At 45.8% G+C, this 16,868-nt stretch overlaps 1 protein-coding gene across 2 annotated transcripts in view; it reads right to left on the bottom strand.

Annotated features, from left to right (window-relative positions):
• Nucleotides 1-12,574, bottom strand: part of AGK (acylglycerol kinase) — a 60,536-nt gene extending 47,962 nt beyond the window's left edge. Inside the window, exons 1-2 of one of the 2 annotated variants that reach the window (XM_066362894.1) lie at nucleotides 12,528-12,574; nucleotides 6,577-6,691 (exon numbers count right to left, since the gene is read on the bottom strand). In XM_066362894.1, the coding sequence (XP_066218991.1) occupies nucleotides 6,577-6,677 (101 nt within the window). In that variant the 5' untranslated portion in view covers nucleotides 6,678-6,691; nucleotides 12,528-12,574. Of the gene's footprint in view, nucleotides 1-6,576; nucleotides 6,692-12,527 lie in introns of those variants that run through there. The other variant, XM_066362895.1, reaches the window with a different exon arrangement.
• Nucleotides 12,575-16,868: the final 4,294 nt, after the last annotated feature.

Raw genomic sequence — 16,868 nt, 5'->3', positions numbered from 1 at the left:
GACCATATACATGGAAATGACTAGCCCAACACCAGGTACAAAGTAATTCTTCATTAGATATTGTTTTTCTTTCCTCTTATTCTAATAATGCCATCATTGCTTCACATAGCTTTGTGACACAGTTTTTGAGTTACTGGCCCAATGAAGAAGAGTAAAAGCGCTCCAGGTGCAGGGAAGAATATATGCAAAGGTAGAGACAGGGCCAACAGAAGAAAGGCCTTCCTTTAAAGACTGCTGGAACACAGAGGTCAAGCTTAAAGGCGATGGAGGGAGCAAAAGGCATCGGAAAAGAGAGGGAAGTAAGGTCAGACTCAGGAAGGGCCTTGCATGCCATGCCAAGGAACCGGGTCTTTGTCTTCTAGGCAGTGGAGGGCAACTCATAGGTTGTCAGTGGAAGACAGATGTGATCAGAGTTCCCTTTTAGGAGGAACATTCCAACGACTGCACTGTACAAGACCAGGGACTGTATTAACATAGAACAGGGATCGGGAACCTATGGCTCGCAACCCAGATGTGGCTCTTTTTTTTTGTTTTGTTCATTTTTTTTCTTTTTTTATTTTATTTATTCATTTTTAGAAAGGAGAAAGAGACAGAGAGGGAGATTGAGGAGAGAGAGAAGGGGGGAGGAGCTGGAAGCATCAACTCCCATATGTGCCCTGACCAGGCAAGCCCAGGGTTTCGAACTGGCGACCTCAGCATTTCCAGGTCGATGCTTTATCCACTGCGCCACCACAGGTCAGGCCAGATGTGGCTCTTTTGATGGCTGCATCTGGCTCTCAGACAAATCTTTAATAAAAAAAAATAATAACATTAAAAAAATATAAAATATTCTCATTTATTACAATCCATTCATTTCCTACCACTCATGTTCATGGTTGCAGGTGGCTGGAGCCAATCACAGCTGTCCTCTGGGACAACACCAAATTTTTATTGGATAATGCGTAACGTACACAGGTTGTATGGCTCCCACAGAATTACATTTTAAAATATGTGGCATTCATGGCTCTCTCAGCCAAAAAGGTTCCCGACCCCTGACATAGAACGTCAAAACAAAAACAAGATGCGAAAAATGAGTCCAAAATCTAAATACCATACCTGAAAACACTACTAACAAGTGTGCAGAATGATACTGGAGCCTGGGGACACCAGCATTTATGTAAGGGACAAGCAGAGCAAAGAGACACCTCACAGATAACTGAAGAGGAAATGGTCGAAGAGGATCAATCTTAGCAGACAAGGATTGAAACGGATCCACTGAATTTAGGCTGTTATTGACCTTGTCGAGAGCAGGTTCAATCGGGTGATGGGGCTGAAACCAAACCTGAATAAGCTGATTCTGACGTGGAGACAGGAACTGCAGGTGTGAGGCACACATTCGAGAATACGGTGCAAACAGAAGAGAGACGGGGCAGTGGATGAATGGGGTCCCAGTTGAGAGATGCCTTGTTTAAGCCAGGAAGATTGTGACAAGTAGAGGGAAAGAAGTAGGAAAGATGAGCTTAAAGCTACAAGTAAGGAAAAGGATAAACATGAGCGGAGGAAAGAATGGGACACAGAGCAGGGGTGGAGGGCTGGCCTGGGCAGGGGGATATATCAACCCCATCCAATGACACAGAGAACACATGTGTACACAGGCGACTGTGCAGTGAATTTCAACCTTTGTTTCTCACGCACTCATAAACTAATTACTAAAGAAAAAGGGGCCCTGACCTCTTCTTCCTTAGTAACTAATTTATTTGTGCCATGAGATGAAAATGGTTGTATTTAGTCAGGGGCACTGACCTTAGTAATTAGTATGTGTTTGTGCCATGAAAAAAAAAAGGTTGAAAATCACTGGTCTAGAGTTCTTTATCTTCTCTTTGAAATAGAGGCTAATGTTGTCCGAGAAGGGGTATGGGAAAGGTAGAGTAAGAAACTGAAGAATTTGTGAATATTTCAAAAGAAATTTGTGGGAAATAGAAGAGTAACCAGGCTGTGGGTGTAGTGTATGATTTTCTTCGGGAGCATTGAACAGCCTGGCTTTGTGAATTCAGAAGTGGCCCGTCAGCAGGGCTTGGGATTTGCCCTCTGAGGACTCAGCCTACATTCTCGTGTTTGTTCCTTCCTCCATAAATAAAGCATGTGACATGAACCTTCTATGTGCCGGACCTTGGAAACAACACTGAGAAAGACAAGCAGGACCTCTGCCCTTTAGAGTCTTATAAGAGAAGAAACAAAGAGAACAAAAAATGACAACAGTAATGAGCACCGCATAGGAGACGTTCATAGTACTATGAGGAAAATGTAGGAAGACTGCTTAACCTAGATTGTCTCCCCAGACAGGGCAGAAAAATACCTGAGACCTGGAGACATGGTAGAGGCCGGCTATGGGAAATGGGGAGAGGAGAAAGGGAGAGTTCCCCATGAGGGAACAGCATGCACAAAGGCCCTCCAAGGAAACCCAGAGCACGAAGGACATGTCGCTTCACAAGACCTGAGAGGTCTCTATACTGAAATGTAGGGTGTGGTGAGGTTAGAGATGTATACACATGGGGCCAAGTCATAGAAAGCCAGTAAGAACTTTGGACTTGAGTCTAAAAGCAACAGCAGTCTATACTTTTCATTAGATTATTCTGGCAATGGTGTGCAGCAAAGGTTAGAAACAGGCAAGAGCAGGTGCAAGAACAGTTAGGAGCCATTTCATAAGAATCCACACCAGAGATGATGTTGCGTCTGTATATACTAACAATGAAGAATCTGAAAAGGAAATTAAGAAAATGATCCTATTGACAATAGCATCAAAAGAGAATGAAATATTTAAGAATAATTTAACTAAGAAGGCAAAAGACTTGCACACTAAAACCTATAAAAACATAGCTGAAAGGAATTCAAGACACACACAAATGGAAAGACATCCCATGTTCATGGGTTGGAAAATAATATTGCTAACATGTCCATGCTATCCAAAGTGACCTACAGATTTGATGCAATTACTGTCAAAATCCCACTGGCATTTTTTGCAGAAATAGAAAAAAAAAATCCTAAAATGTATACAAAATCTCATGGGACCACAAATAGTCAAAACAATCTTGAAAAAAAACAAAGTTGGAGGACTCACATTTTCTAATTTTAAAACATATTACAAAGCTACAGTATTAAAAACAGTGTAGTTCTGGCATAAAGACGGTGCAGGGGGCAATGAAACAGAATCAAGATCCCAGAAATAAATACATGATCAAACGATCTCCAACAAGGATGCCAAGACAACACAATGGGGGAAAGACTGAAAATGAATTAGAGACCTACACATAAGACCTAAAACTATAAAACTTCTGGGAGAAAACATCACTGGAAGTTTCATGACATCAGATTTGGCAATGATTTCTTGGATATGACCCAAAAGCACACACAGAAAATGGAATGACAGCAAAGTTAAAAACTTCTGTGCATCCAATGGTACAATAACAGAGTGAAAAGGCAACCTATCAAGTGGGAGAAAATATATGCAAATCATATATATATCTCATAAAGGGTTATAGAGAATGCCTACAACTCAACAACATAAAACCAAATAACCTGATTTTTTTTTAAATGGGCAAAGGACTTAGACATTTCTTCAAAGAAGAAAAATAAATGATCAAGGATATAAAAAGATGTTCAACATCATTAGTCACTAGAAAAATGCAAATAAAAACTACGAGATATCTCACCCCTTAGGACAGCCATTACCAAAAAACAAACAAACAAAGAAAACCCCAGAAAATAATCAGTGTTGGTGAGGACGTGGAGTAACTGGAGCCCTGTGTAGGTGGTGGGAATGCAAAATGGTAGAGCTGATATGAAAAACAGTATGGAGGCTCCTCAAAAAATATTAAAAACAGAACTATCACATGGTCCAGCAACCCCACTTCTGAGTATGTATTCAAAGAAAACTGAAACAAGATCTCAGACACAGCTGCACACCCCAGTTCATTGTTTGAGCATTATTCACAACAGCCACAGGTGGAGGCAACCCAGGTATCCACCAACAGATGAATGAATAAAGACAGTGTGGTATAGACATGTAACAAACAGTATTCAGCACTAAAAAAAGGAAATCCTGCCATATGCTACACATGGATGAACCTTAAGGACACGATGCTAAATAAAATAAACCAGTCACAACACACAAATATCATGTGATTCTACGTATTTATGGGAGGCCTCTAACGCAGTCTAACAGAAACAGAAAGGAGGAGGGCGGTTGCGGGGGCTGGCGGAGGAGGAAGTGGGGAGCTGCTGTTTGGGGGGAGAGTTTCAGTTTTGCAAGATGAAAAAGACCTGGAGCTCTACTGCACACGAATGTGAATATACCTCACACTAATTACTGCACACAAAATCGTTCATGCGAGGTGATAAATTTTATGTTACGCGTTTTTTACAACAGTTTTTTTAAAAAGAGGACTAAATTAAGAAATGACAAAATAGTACCAAAGCACTGAGGAGAAAGACTGAGAAAAAGAGGAACAGCAGGACCGTGGGCTTTGCATTTGGAGTGGTGACCGGTACTGTCAAGGTGGAGGCCGCAGAACGAGGCCCCGGGCTCCTACCACAGTTCGGGTTCGAGCTGTTTCAGATCCAACTCAGAAGGAGGCCTCTGCAGAGTGGTGGGTGCTGGGTGCTGGGTACGGGGGGGAGGGGGAGGGATGAAGTATTTAATAAACACAGTTTCTGCTTTGCAAGATGAAACCGTTCCGGAGATGGATGGTGGTGATGACTGCACTGCTATGTGAATGTACTTAATGCTTCTGAACTGTATACTTTTTTATGTGTATTTTACCACAATCATTTTTTTTAAATGAGGACTCTGATGTGCTGAGACTTATGGAACTTTTTAAAATCTTAAGACTCCACTATACAGGAAATGGTTATGGTACCTCTAAAGACACCCTGAACAGAGGAGATGGGCATTTCCTCAAATCTCCATCTTGGAACAGAAATGGCAGTAACCCCCGTGGGCAGGGCCTACACTGGGTGCTCCTGCAAAGGGAATCCCAATTCCTGTCACAGCAGGAGGAACAAGGAGCAGGTAGAGGGAAACCCTGGCCCCAAATGGCGTCCCTCGTGCCCATGATGCCAAACCTGCACTTAACAACCGATCTAACTGCAGTTTCAACCTCTTCTGGAAACATAATCTTAATCAACCAGCCGGGAATTTTCTGGTCAGGCAGAACTTCGTCACATGGCCTTCTGTACCCCCCACAGATAGAAGAGGCATGATTGACCGTTTCCCAGTCTCTTCCTCCCCACCCCAAATATCCTGGACCAAAAGAATCCTTTCTTTACTTTTGTTAATAGCTCCCTTGCCCCACCCTTCTTTGTATCAAAACCTTCCACTTGGTACAACTCCTCAGAGCATCCTTCCAGGCCTTGACGGGATGCTGCCTGGTTCATGAATTGCTGGGTGAAGCCAATCAGATCTCCAACTGTACTCGGCTGAATTTTGTTTTTTAAGGGCGCCTTCCCTTGAGGACTTACGTATAGTTACAAAAGGGAAGAAAGGCAATCATATGTGTCATATTCCATTTGTTAAAACCTTTTTTCCACCCCCTTCTTTTTATATATTACCAACTTTAAGCTTTTTAGGTCTGTTCTTTATATACTAGCTAACGGAATTCAAGTGCTTAGCGTTGAGAATACTTAGAAGGGGGGGCTCTGTCTTCTCCAGAGCCGCAAAAAGCCAGACACTGCGTCATAACATCAACCGACAGCGGTGAACAGAAAGCGTGCACCCAAGTATCAGTGTGAACCCCTTTCTAACGCGGGGACTTCATTACCAAGTCTGACTGTTCGCCTTCTGTTTGACAGAGCAGCCATTTAAGACACCTGGATTGCAGAAAGACTTGTTCTATATTTAAAGTGGAGCCCTTAATCCCCCCAAAGCCTGTAAATTGATTGGCTCTCTTAATAACCTGTATAATTTTATGCAAAAACGGTGTTTGTCTAAATCTTATTACCATATTAAATCAGAAGAGGGACTCAGGCACTCTCTCCTCCCTCCAGGCCTACAGGCTAATAAAACCCAAGACTGCTGAATTCTTTACTCAAACAAAAGGTCTGAGAGTCTCTGTCTCATTGACATTAACCCAGGCTGAAAGGACAGGTGAGGAAAGTCACAGGCTGGTGGAAGCAGCATCCAGAAGTGTCCAGCAACCAGAGTGACAGAGCTCAAGAGACGATAGTAAGACACTGAAGAAATAAAAATCCCAGGAGACATGAGTTCCAGCCCGGGTCTACTATTAACTTGGCAGGTGACCTTCCTCCTCGCCTCTCCGCTTCCTCCCTGCCTCCCTCTCTCTCTTTCTCTGTCTTGCCTGGGCCTCAATTTCTTCCCCTTCCCATCTCACAACTATTGTATAATCTACAGTCACTGCAGTATCAGGGCTGGTTACAAGAAGCCTCTGTCTTTGTGGCTATGACACTCCTTTTTCTCCCTACACTACAATGTTCTACAGAGACAAGCCAGCTGACATCTCAGCAGGAGGCCCTTGAGGACAGTCCTGTCCCGAGAGGCAACGGGGGGGGGGTGGCGTGGCGTGGGGGCCCTCAGAGACTCACCAGTGTTTTTCATACAGCCAGTGGCCTCCCCATGTCAGCAGGCAGATTCCAGCTGTGGTTTTCTTCCAATGATTTCGCAGTGTTTTAAAGAACACAGTCATCTTCTAGAGATTTGCTAGGTTAGGGAGGCAGAAAAAGAAAACATATATATGATTATCCAGGGTCAGCACGCAGAAGCCCTACGACCCCGCCTTCCATTCGTTCATTGTCTCTCCGTTCCCCTTCCCTCGCTCCTTTCCTTCTTACGGCTTCTCTGGCCCCTTCCTGCCTTCTCCCTTCTGGTCTCATAGACTTCATCTTCTGACCTGCCCACCTACCTTTTTAAATTTCTCTCTTCACTTCTTTCCACCTGAACTACACTGCTTCCTCCTCTGATCACTTTCACCTCATTGTATTAGGAGGCAGGAGGGGCAAAAAGGGAAGGGAATTCTAGGCTTCCTCTTTTCCCTTTCTTCTTACTGTCGCTATAACACTGTTTAAGAGTATTTGTCAATCTACCATGTGTATATAGAAGACTCAACATCAAATCAGTAACATAAAGAGCTTATTCAAAAAGAGAAGAAAACACTAGAACCTCAAGAGGGGCATCAGCAGAGAACACGCACAGAAACCTCAATGGAGAAGAAATGCACGTGGCTATGTAAACACGTTCAACTTCCTGAGTAGTCAAAGCCACGCAAATGACAAAGAACTACCACTAGTCACCTATAAAATAAACAAATGTTCTGAAATGCTCATATTCACCGATGACAAAATAAAATGAGACAGACATTCTCACACACTCCTACAGGGAAGGTAAGTCAACCCAACTTCACAAAGGGACAAAGGGACGATATATATTCTTACTCTGTTTGTTTACTTGATAGCACTTGCCACTTGGCGACCCTCACTTGTTAATTTGTTTATTAGCTCATCCCATGAAAGTAAGGACTTGGGACTGTTCTGGTCACTGCTGTGTCCCTAAGTGCCTGAAACGATATCTGGCACATATGTCCTTGCAATAAGGAACTGTTGAGTGTGATGGCATTCAGGATATGCTACCCCAAAAGGTGGCGCCTTGGCATACTGGATATTTTAAGCTGAAGGAGTCTGAGAGAATGGCAGCAGCAGGAAGGTCACTCTGACCTCTTCCCCTGCCTCACCTACAGTGTGTCCGTAAAGTCATTGTGCACTTTTGACCGGTCACAGGAAAGCAACAAAAGATGATAGAAATGTGAAATCTGCACCAAATAAAAGGAAAACCCTCCCAGTTTCTGTAGGATGATGTGGCAGCATGTGTGCATGTGCAGATGATGATGTAACCGTGTATACAGCAGAGCAGCCCACAGCCATGCCAGTCAAGATGTGGACGGTACAGAGGAAAGTTCAGTGTGTTCTGTGGCTCGCTAAATTCGAATCCGTGACCAGAGCGCAACGTAAATATCGGCGCGTTTATAACAAAGCACCACCACATAGGAATAACTTTACTCGGTGGGATAAGCAGTTGAAGGAAACCAGCAGTTTGGTGGAGAAACCCCGTTCTGGTAGGCCATCAGTCAGTGATGAGTCTGTAGAGGCTATACGGGATAGCTATCTAAGGAGCCCTAAAAAATCTGTGCGTGAGCCCACATCAAACTGCACTGAATAGGTATGAAACTGGGAGAGTTTTCCTTTTATTTGGTGCAGATTTCACATTTCTATCGTTTTTTGTTGCTTTCCTGTGACCGGTCAAAAGTGCACCATGACTTTATGGACACACTGTACTTACCTGAAACAGGTCAAAAAGCCCTCAGTTGAGAGGTGCCCTCCCTACACCTAGAGGAAAGGAGCAGCTGTCTCTCCCATGACAACGGGATGCCAAGCAGAATCCTCAACAAGCAGCCCGTTAGTTTCCCATTTCCGACAGTCACCTCCTACCCTATGTGAACCTAATCCTGCCCTCTTCATCAGACCTAGCATACAACCCTCAGGTCTGTCTGTTGGGGAAGGCCATGTCTTTTGAAGGCCCCCATGTCACATAAAACTTGTGTTAAATAAATGTGCATGCTTTTCTCCTGTTAGTCTGTCTTTGTTGGATTCATTTCCAGACCCAAGTGGGATTCTAAGAGGGTCAAGGAAAACCTTTTCTCCCCTACTTCAATTTTTCTTCACCGAAGAATTTTTGCTGGTGTGGAAGAAACTCAAAATGCAATGTTAAGGCCCTGGCTGGTTGGCTCAGCCGTAGAGCGTCGGCCTGGTGTGCGGGGGACCGGGTTCGATTCCTGGCCAGGGCACATAGAAGCGCCCATTTGCTTCTCCACCCCCCCCCCCTCCTTCCTCTCTGTCTCTCTCTTCCCCTCCCGCAGCCAGGGCTCCATTGGAGCAAAGATGGCCCAGGCACTGGGGATGGCTCCTTGGCCTCTGCCCCAGGCGCTAGAGTGGCTCTGGTCGCGGCAGAGCGACCCCCTGGAGGGGCAGAGCATCGCCCCCTGGTGGGCAGAGCGTCGCCCCCTGGTGGGCGTGCCGGGTGGATCCCGGTCGGGCGCATGCGGGAGTCTGTCTGACTGTCTCTTCCCGTTTCCAGCTTCAGAAAAATACAAAAAAAAAAAAAAATTAAAAATGCAATGTTAAGTAAACTCAGCAGGCTAAAAAAACTATATATAATTGGTATTATCCCAATTATGTCCAAACACAAATATAAATTGAAAAAAAAAAAACCCAACAGAAATAAACACCAAAAAATTTTAGTCCGCTCTTGGTTGTGAGATAACGGGTGGCATTTATTTATTGAAGTGCAATGTATTTTCTAAGTTCTCTAAAGTGAATGAATAATTTTCTAAACAGATAAATATTTAAACAAAATTTTTATAACCATGTTGTATGTGGTAAATAAACTAAGAAAAAGCAACTGCTTGCATTGAAGATTCTAGTTCTTTTATTTCTCTAAAGTCTTTCTTTAGCTACAAAGACTCTCTTCTTGACCTAACTTGAATCAGCCTCCTTTGAGCTCTCTACTGGACTAGGTCCAACCTTGAGCTTCCCTCTGCCTACTAGAACCCAGTTTCAGCAAGAATCCTGTTACGTTCGTTTAGTGAAATGACCCCACCCTTGGTATCTGACCACCCTGGCCTGACTGTAGCAAAAATTCTGTTGAGTCATTCTACTAAGAATCCCCCGTATCTCTGATATTTCCTCTAAGTAAACTGGCACTCACTGACCTCCACCTGATTCTTGGCTATAATCCCCTACCCGTCCTCGATGGAGTTGAGTCCAGTTTCTCTCCTTATTCCAAGATGCCCACTACAGTGGTGTCCATATCCATGGTCATGCCTCTCCCCCTACCCCTTGAATAAAGTCAGCCTTACCATTTTTTTTTTTTTTTTTTTTTTTTCTTTTTTTTTTTTTTTTTTCATTTTTCTGAAGCTGGAAACGGGGAGAGACAGTCAGACAGACTCCCGCATGCGCCCGACCGGGATCCACCCGGCACGCCCACCATGGGGCGACGCTCTGCCCACCAGGGGGCGATGCTCTGCCCATCCTGGGCGTCGCCATATTGCGACCAGAGCCACTCTAGCGCCTGGGGCAGAGGCCACAGAGCCATCCCCAGCGCCCGGGCCATCTTTGCTCCAATGGAGCCTTGGCTGCGGGAGGGGAAGAGAGAGACAGAGAGGAAAGCGCGGCGGAGGGGTGGAGAAGCAAATGGGCGCTTCTCCTGTGTGCCCTGGCCAGGAATCGAACCCGGGTCCTCCACACGCTAGGCCGACGCTCTACTGCTGAGCCAACCGGCCAGGGCCAGCCTTACCATTTTTTAACAAGTGTCACTAAACAATTTTTTTCTTTAGCATCACCATTGGTTAAAATTCCTCCCAAGGCAAGAAACAGCCTTATCCCCAACAACAGTGAGACCAGGCCAGAAAGCACATCTTTCCATCAATCAGGGACACAGTCCAAGCTGGTACCTAATAGAACCCAAAGGCACATCTGACAACAGACAAGACACGACACAGTGGTGCATGATTGTGCACAGTCGGGGACATCTTCCCAGGAGTGACAGTAACACTAAGCTTTGAAGAATGAGGAGGAGTTACCAAAAAAGGAATTAAGGAGACTGATGTGTGCAAAGGCATAAAGATACCAAAAAGTGTTCAGGAAAACACAAGTAGGCAGCCAGATATAAATAAAGAACAGGGTAACTATGGGAGAGTATCAGAACAAGGCCTCTCTAATTCGAATGTAAGTTGCCAAAATGCTGAGAACTTGTGTAAAATGATCCCTGAGCAGGACCCTCGATATTCTGATTCATTCTGGTTGGGCTGTCATTGTTACTGTGAACAAGTACATTCAAGTTTCTAATGGAGGTCAGCACCACACCACGTTTTGAGAAACAATGGTCAGGAGACAAAGGATGAGGAAGATAGGGAAGGTTCGGAAAAGATCGGGAAGGACCTTGAATCTGTGCTAGAGACTTTGGGTATTAAGATGAAGATGATGAAAATCCAGAAGGGAGTTCAGCAAGTGAGTGATCTGATTATATGGGAACTGTAGAAAGATCACTTCATAGCAGAATGTAAAAGAGATCAGATGAAGCTGAGCTTAAAGCTAAAGAGAGCCAGGAGGAAGTTGTTACCTAGTCACCAAAAAGAAAGAAGGAGCAATGGAGATAAGAGGATGGATTTGGGAGAGCTTTATAAAATAAAATTTGGCAGCCCTTGGTAATCAATTAATTGATTGTAGGAGGTGAGAGAAGAGGAACCCAGCCAGGTTCATTCTTGGGTGACTGATTGAGTAATAATTATGTCAATCACTGGGTTTTGGAGGGTGGGTTTGTAGAGTAAAGGCATCCACATAGAAATGATCAATGAAGGTCCGGATTTAGCAGTTTGAAGCTAGGAGAAATGGTCTGGGTAGAAGATACAGACTTGGGACTCTTGGCTACGAAGGAGGTCAAGTTTGAGTGCAGATAAAACCGTCCCAGGGTAGGGAGAAGAATGCCAGTAAGTCCGAGAACAATCTAAGCGTCCATATGTCTGTTTAAAGGCCACCCGTGATCCATGAATAATTCATATGTTATAAAAAAAATAGTGGAAACACACAGGCAACCCAGTGTATTGTAAAGAGCACTGGTTCAAGGGCCCTGAAGCCTAGATTCTCGGGTCTAGCTTTGTCACTCACTAGCCACGAGGACCTGGGTAAGTCATTCAGCCTCTGCCTCTACTTCCTCATTAATCAAATAAGGATATATTATACCACCTGCTCTGAAGGACTCATTAAGCTGTAAGGATTCACACCTGATCAGGCTGTGACTGCACCCTGTGACTGCACATTTTTCTGTAAGCATTTAAGTTGTCATCGCAACAGGCGACGTCTTCATTAGCAATGTACACTCCTTCTAAGTACCCAACAGAATTCTTCCTTAATCTCAGTAAAAGTCTAAATTTTTCTATGTTCTGATGACCATGTCGCGCCTGAAAAGCAGGTACTTTCATTTTTCCCCGAAGAAATAGCAATATCTAACTGTATTCGACCCCCTCGCCTGTGCGGTGGGTGTGTGTGTGGGGGGGGGGGGTCCCTCACTAGGCCTTGAGCTCCCACAGGCAGGGTCTGCCTCCGCAATCTCCAGCAGACAGCCCAGCAAAGCACCTGGGATGAATGAACCAATCAATCCATCAGAAACTAGTGGCCCCACTTTGCAGATGATTCGGGTGCAGGCCCGGAGGAACAGAGTCAGGGTCGCTCACGCGAGCGACAAACAGCTCCGGGGCCAGAACTCAGGACAGGCGACTTCCCGGGTAACCGCAGGGACCCCGCCATCCGCGCGGAGTCCTACCCCTGACGCTGGCGCCGGGCCCCCACGGCGGCGCCCGTACCCGCGGCCCTGACGCCGGGTCCCCACGACCCAGCGCGACTCCCGCGACTCGGCCGCGCGGCCCGGGGCTGCCAGCTCACGCCTCATCCCAGCGCCCCGCGCCCCGCGCCGGCCCCGCCGCACTCACCGAGGCCAGTCGCTCGCCGGCCCGCCTTTCCTGTGCGCTCCCTCAAAAGTCCTCCGCTTCATTTGAGGGAAACCGGTGTCTCCGCGCTCGGGTTCCGCCCCGGGTCCGAACGCGCCGGGAGGATGCCGTGTGCAGGGGCCGCCACCTGGGGGCCGCTTTCATCGCCCGTTCACTCATTTATTCATCCACCCAGCTTCCATTCATTTACCCATCATCGCTCTCAACAGTATTTTATGGAAAGCCTACCCAAGGCAAACACTATTTTAGGACCTGGCATTACCTTAGAAAAGAATTCAACAGGGCAATGTTAGATGGCGATGGGGACCGCAAAGACGATGAAGCTGGTGATCAAGGAAGCGGGGTGGGAGGGGGACCTATTTTAAATTTGGCAAACTTAGGCCTCTCTGAGTGAAAAGCAATTAATTCGAGACCTGAAAGGTGAGAAAGAGCGGGTCAAACAAAGATCCAGGGGAAATGAGAGCCCAGGGGAGGGAACAGCCAGTGCAAAACTCTAAAGCCTGAGGCAGTTTGGCAGGTCAGGGGTCAGTGTGGGTGAAGCCAGGGGCTGGGTAAGGGGCAGCGATGAAGCCAGAGAGGTGGGCAAGACAGGTCCTGGTGGTGAGGAGTTCTGACATTACACCCGATGGGATGGGAAGGCGTGGAGGGGATTCAGTCCGGGAAACACTGTGATCTGGTTTCCGCTTTAAACATCTCTCTGGGAATAGATTCTAGAAAGCCAGAAAGCTACAGAGAAGCCAGGGCCAAGGCTGACTGCCAAACAGCTGTTCTAATTCTCAGTTTCCTTCCCCACCCCCATCCCCTAACCCCTACCCCCAGTGGGTATGGAGGCCAACCTGGTCAGTCAAGGCTTCTTTCTTTCCTCCTTCCCTCCATCATTCTGTCAACTCAACACGTGCTAAGGGTTGTGTACCTGCGAAGTGCTGGGGTGCGCTCACATACCGCACCCCTCTGGTCCCTGCACTAGAAGAGCTTGCAACCTGGTTTTCCCACTTACAGGCTGCCTCACAGTCCAGCTTCTGCCTCTGCCCAATCCTGCTTCCTGTGCGCCTTTTTTTTTTTTTTTTTTTTTTTTTTTTTTTACAGTTGTTGATTCTGAACACTAAACACTGCATGTTAGAATGATGCTCACCACCACCACCACAAAGATGTCTGGCTTAAATCCTGGAACAGGTGTGATTAAGGCTCTTGAGATAGGAAGTTTATCATGGTGAGCCCAATGTAATCACAGAGATCCTTATAAGGAGGAGACCAGAGATGCAGGGAGGGGCGGGGAGGGAGAAGGAGAAGAAAAAGAAGAGGAGGAGAAAGAAGAAGAGGAGGAGAAGGAGGAAAAAATGAGAAAGAAAAATGATGGTACCCTTCTAGCTTTGAAGATGAAAAGAGAAGCCATAAACCAAGGAAAGTAGGCAGGATTTGGAGTGGTTTTGGAGTGGTAAAATGTTGTAACATTGTGGCGATGGTTGCACCACTCCATGAATATACTAAAAACCACTAAATTAGAAACTTTAAATGGAAACGTATGGTACGTGAATTGCAGCTCAATAAAGCCATTTAAAAGAAAGAGAGATGGGGAGAGATAGGGGGGTCAGGAGAGAGAGAGAGAAAGAGAGAAAGAGAAAGGGATCAGGGGTGGAGAAACAGATGGTCACTTCTCCTGTGTGCCCAGACCAGGAATTGAACTCAAACTTCCACAGGCCGGGCCTATGCTCTACCACTGAGCCAGCTGGGCCATTGCCCTGTATGGGGCTTGCTGGTTGGATCCTGCTCGGGGCGAATGCGGGACTCTGTCTCTCTGCCTCCCTGACTTAGAGAGAGAGAGAGACAGAGAGAGAGAGACAGAGAGGGAGAGAGAGACACAGAGAGAGAGAGAGACACAGAGAGAGAGAGAGACAGAGAGGGAGAGAGATGGTCCGTCCCATGTTTTCCCTTAGGATCACAGGTGCACATAAAACCTGAAACTGCTACATCCACTGTTCAGCCACGGAGGGAGTCAACCTGGGGCAATGCCAGCTCACAGAGGATGGGAGGGGAAAGATGAGAAGAATCTGGGCCTCTCATGACATCATTGAGCCTAACAGTTCTACTATGCCTAGAGCTTGCTCAAACTCTAGACATCCTATCGTGTGAAATAATAAAATCTATTCCTATTAAGCCAGTTGGGGATTTCTGATCCTTGAAGTCAAGAACACCGATTTGATAAACTACAAGCCAGAGGCTATTGATGGGCAGGAGGCACAGTGAGGACAGTGTTGTTTATTTATTTATTTTAAAAGATGATGTGGTTTTAAGGGGAAAAAACAGGTAAAAGTAGATGGCAGAAAGGAGCTAGTTCACATCAATGGTATGCTTAAACTTTTCTTGTTTCTAATATCATTCTCCAGCTGTTTCCCTGGACCTGTACTTTGCTTGTATTCTACAGGTTCATTAACAATAAAACAGAGTTAAGGCCCTGGCTGGTTGGCTCAGCGGTAGAGCGTCGGCCTGGCATGCGGGGGACCCGGGTTCGATTCCTGGCCAGGGCACATAGGAGAAGCGCCCATTTGCTTCTCCACCCCCACCCCCCCGCCTTCCTCTCTGTCTCTCTCTTCCCCTCCCGCAGCCAAGGCTCCATTGGAGCAAAGATGGCCCGGGCGCTGGGGATGGCTCCTTGGCCTCTGCCCCAGGCGCTGGAGTGGCTCTGGTCGCGGCAGAGTGACGCCCCGGAGGGGCAGAGCATCGCCCCCTGGTGGGCAGAGCTTCGCTCCTGGTGGGCGTGCCGGGTAGTTCCCGGTCTGGCGCATATGGGAGTCTGTCTGACTGTCTCTCCCCGTTTCCAGCTTCAGAAAAATACAAAAAACAAAACAAAACACAAAAAACAAAAAACAGAGTTAAAAGTTCAGAAAAAGTGGTAGGACACTCACATCACCATGAATAGCCTTATATGTGTAGCATCTCAAATGAATTCTGCTTGTGGGAATAGGTGCTCCCCAGTCAGAACTTCTATCATAGGAAATCATCTACAAATTCTTCAAACATTCACTTAGGCTCATTTACTTATTTTATGCCCACAAATAATTCTTTAGACTTGTTTCCTTTAAGAAGAAATATAAAATGGTGTTCTTAAGGAATTTATGCCTAAAATCTCTTATTATAACCTTTAATACCCACTGCATCTGCTACTACCAAATTGGAAGCATGTAAATGAGACCTTTCAAGAAATCAGTGAGTTTCTAGAAAAGAGAATATTTTCCACATGATAACATGGGATCTTACAAGAGCCCTCTGTAATGCTGATTCTCATGTGTGATTTACATGGGCTCTACCTTTCCCTGAATTTGACTTCTTTTGTTAATGTGTCCTTTTGTCATCCGTTGCCACCTACTCCTCCTGATGGCATCTGGCTCCTTGCTGGCACTTATCCAACTGCCTGTTTAATATAGGAGTGAAAAGGGACAAAGGTAGGGTCCACATTGATTGCATCAAGCAAAGTCTTCAGTACTGTTTTGCAAAACCCTATTGGCCAGAGGAACCCAATTTCTAAGTCTTCTGCAACAAGAAGGGGAAATCCTATCTATAATAAATTTAAGTAGCTTTTTCAAAGACCTTATGTTTTAGAAGAGTTTTAGGTTTATAACCAATTGAGATGAAGGTACAGAGATGTCCCATTTGCATAACCTCGCTCATGATAAATATCACTCACCAGACTCTCTCTCTCTCTTTCTGCCAAAGATAAGCCTATATCAGCACATTATAATCACCCCAAATTCATACTTTACCTTAGGGGTTCACATTTAGTCTTGGACATTTGTAAAGCCAGTAGCCAAGGCCACTATCACAGCCGCCTGGCCCAGGCAGGTTCGCATTGGATTCGGACAGTCAGTAAAGAAACAACGGAGCCAAAAACTGATGGGCCATCATCTTTAATCCTAGCTTGCACCCGGTGGGCAAGTAAAACACACACTGGGCTCCAAAACCCACTCATTCAGTGCTCACAAAGCTACTGACTTATCCGAGTTTCCTAGAATCAAAGGTTTCTAGCTCACCAGATTTATTCACCTCTGTTCCCCATCTCCTTCCTTCCTCCTGCACAAACTGACTTCTCACTCAACACTCCACCATCTTGGCTGCTTCTCGTGGCCTCCTCCATGTGGCCTTTCTCTGCTCTGCTCTCTAACGCTAATCTCAGGAACTGAGAGAGCAAGATCCTGGCCTGCCCCACTTTATAGTGCAGAAATCAAAACCTTTAATCCAATATACAAAATAGGGAAGTCTCTAATACAAAGTCACTTATCAGAGACATGAAGGGATTGCACCACCCCACATCAGAAAGGGTGGGAAAGG

This window comes from Saccopteryx leptura, chromosome 2, assembly GCF_036850995.1.
Source record: "Saccopteryx leptura isolate mSacLep1 chromosome 2, mSacLep1_pri_phased_curated, whole genome shotgun sequence".
Classification (NCBI taxonomy): domain Eukaryota; kingdom Metazoa; phylum Chordata; class Mammalia; order Chiroptera; family Emballonuridae; genus Saccopteryx; species Saccopteryx leptura.
Note: the sequence above shows the minus strand (reverse complement) of the source record. Positions and strands in the feature narration are given on the sequence as shown.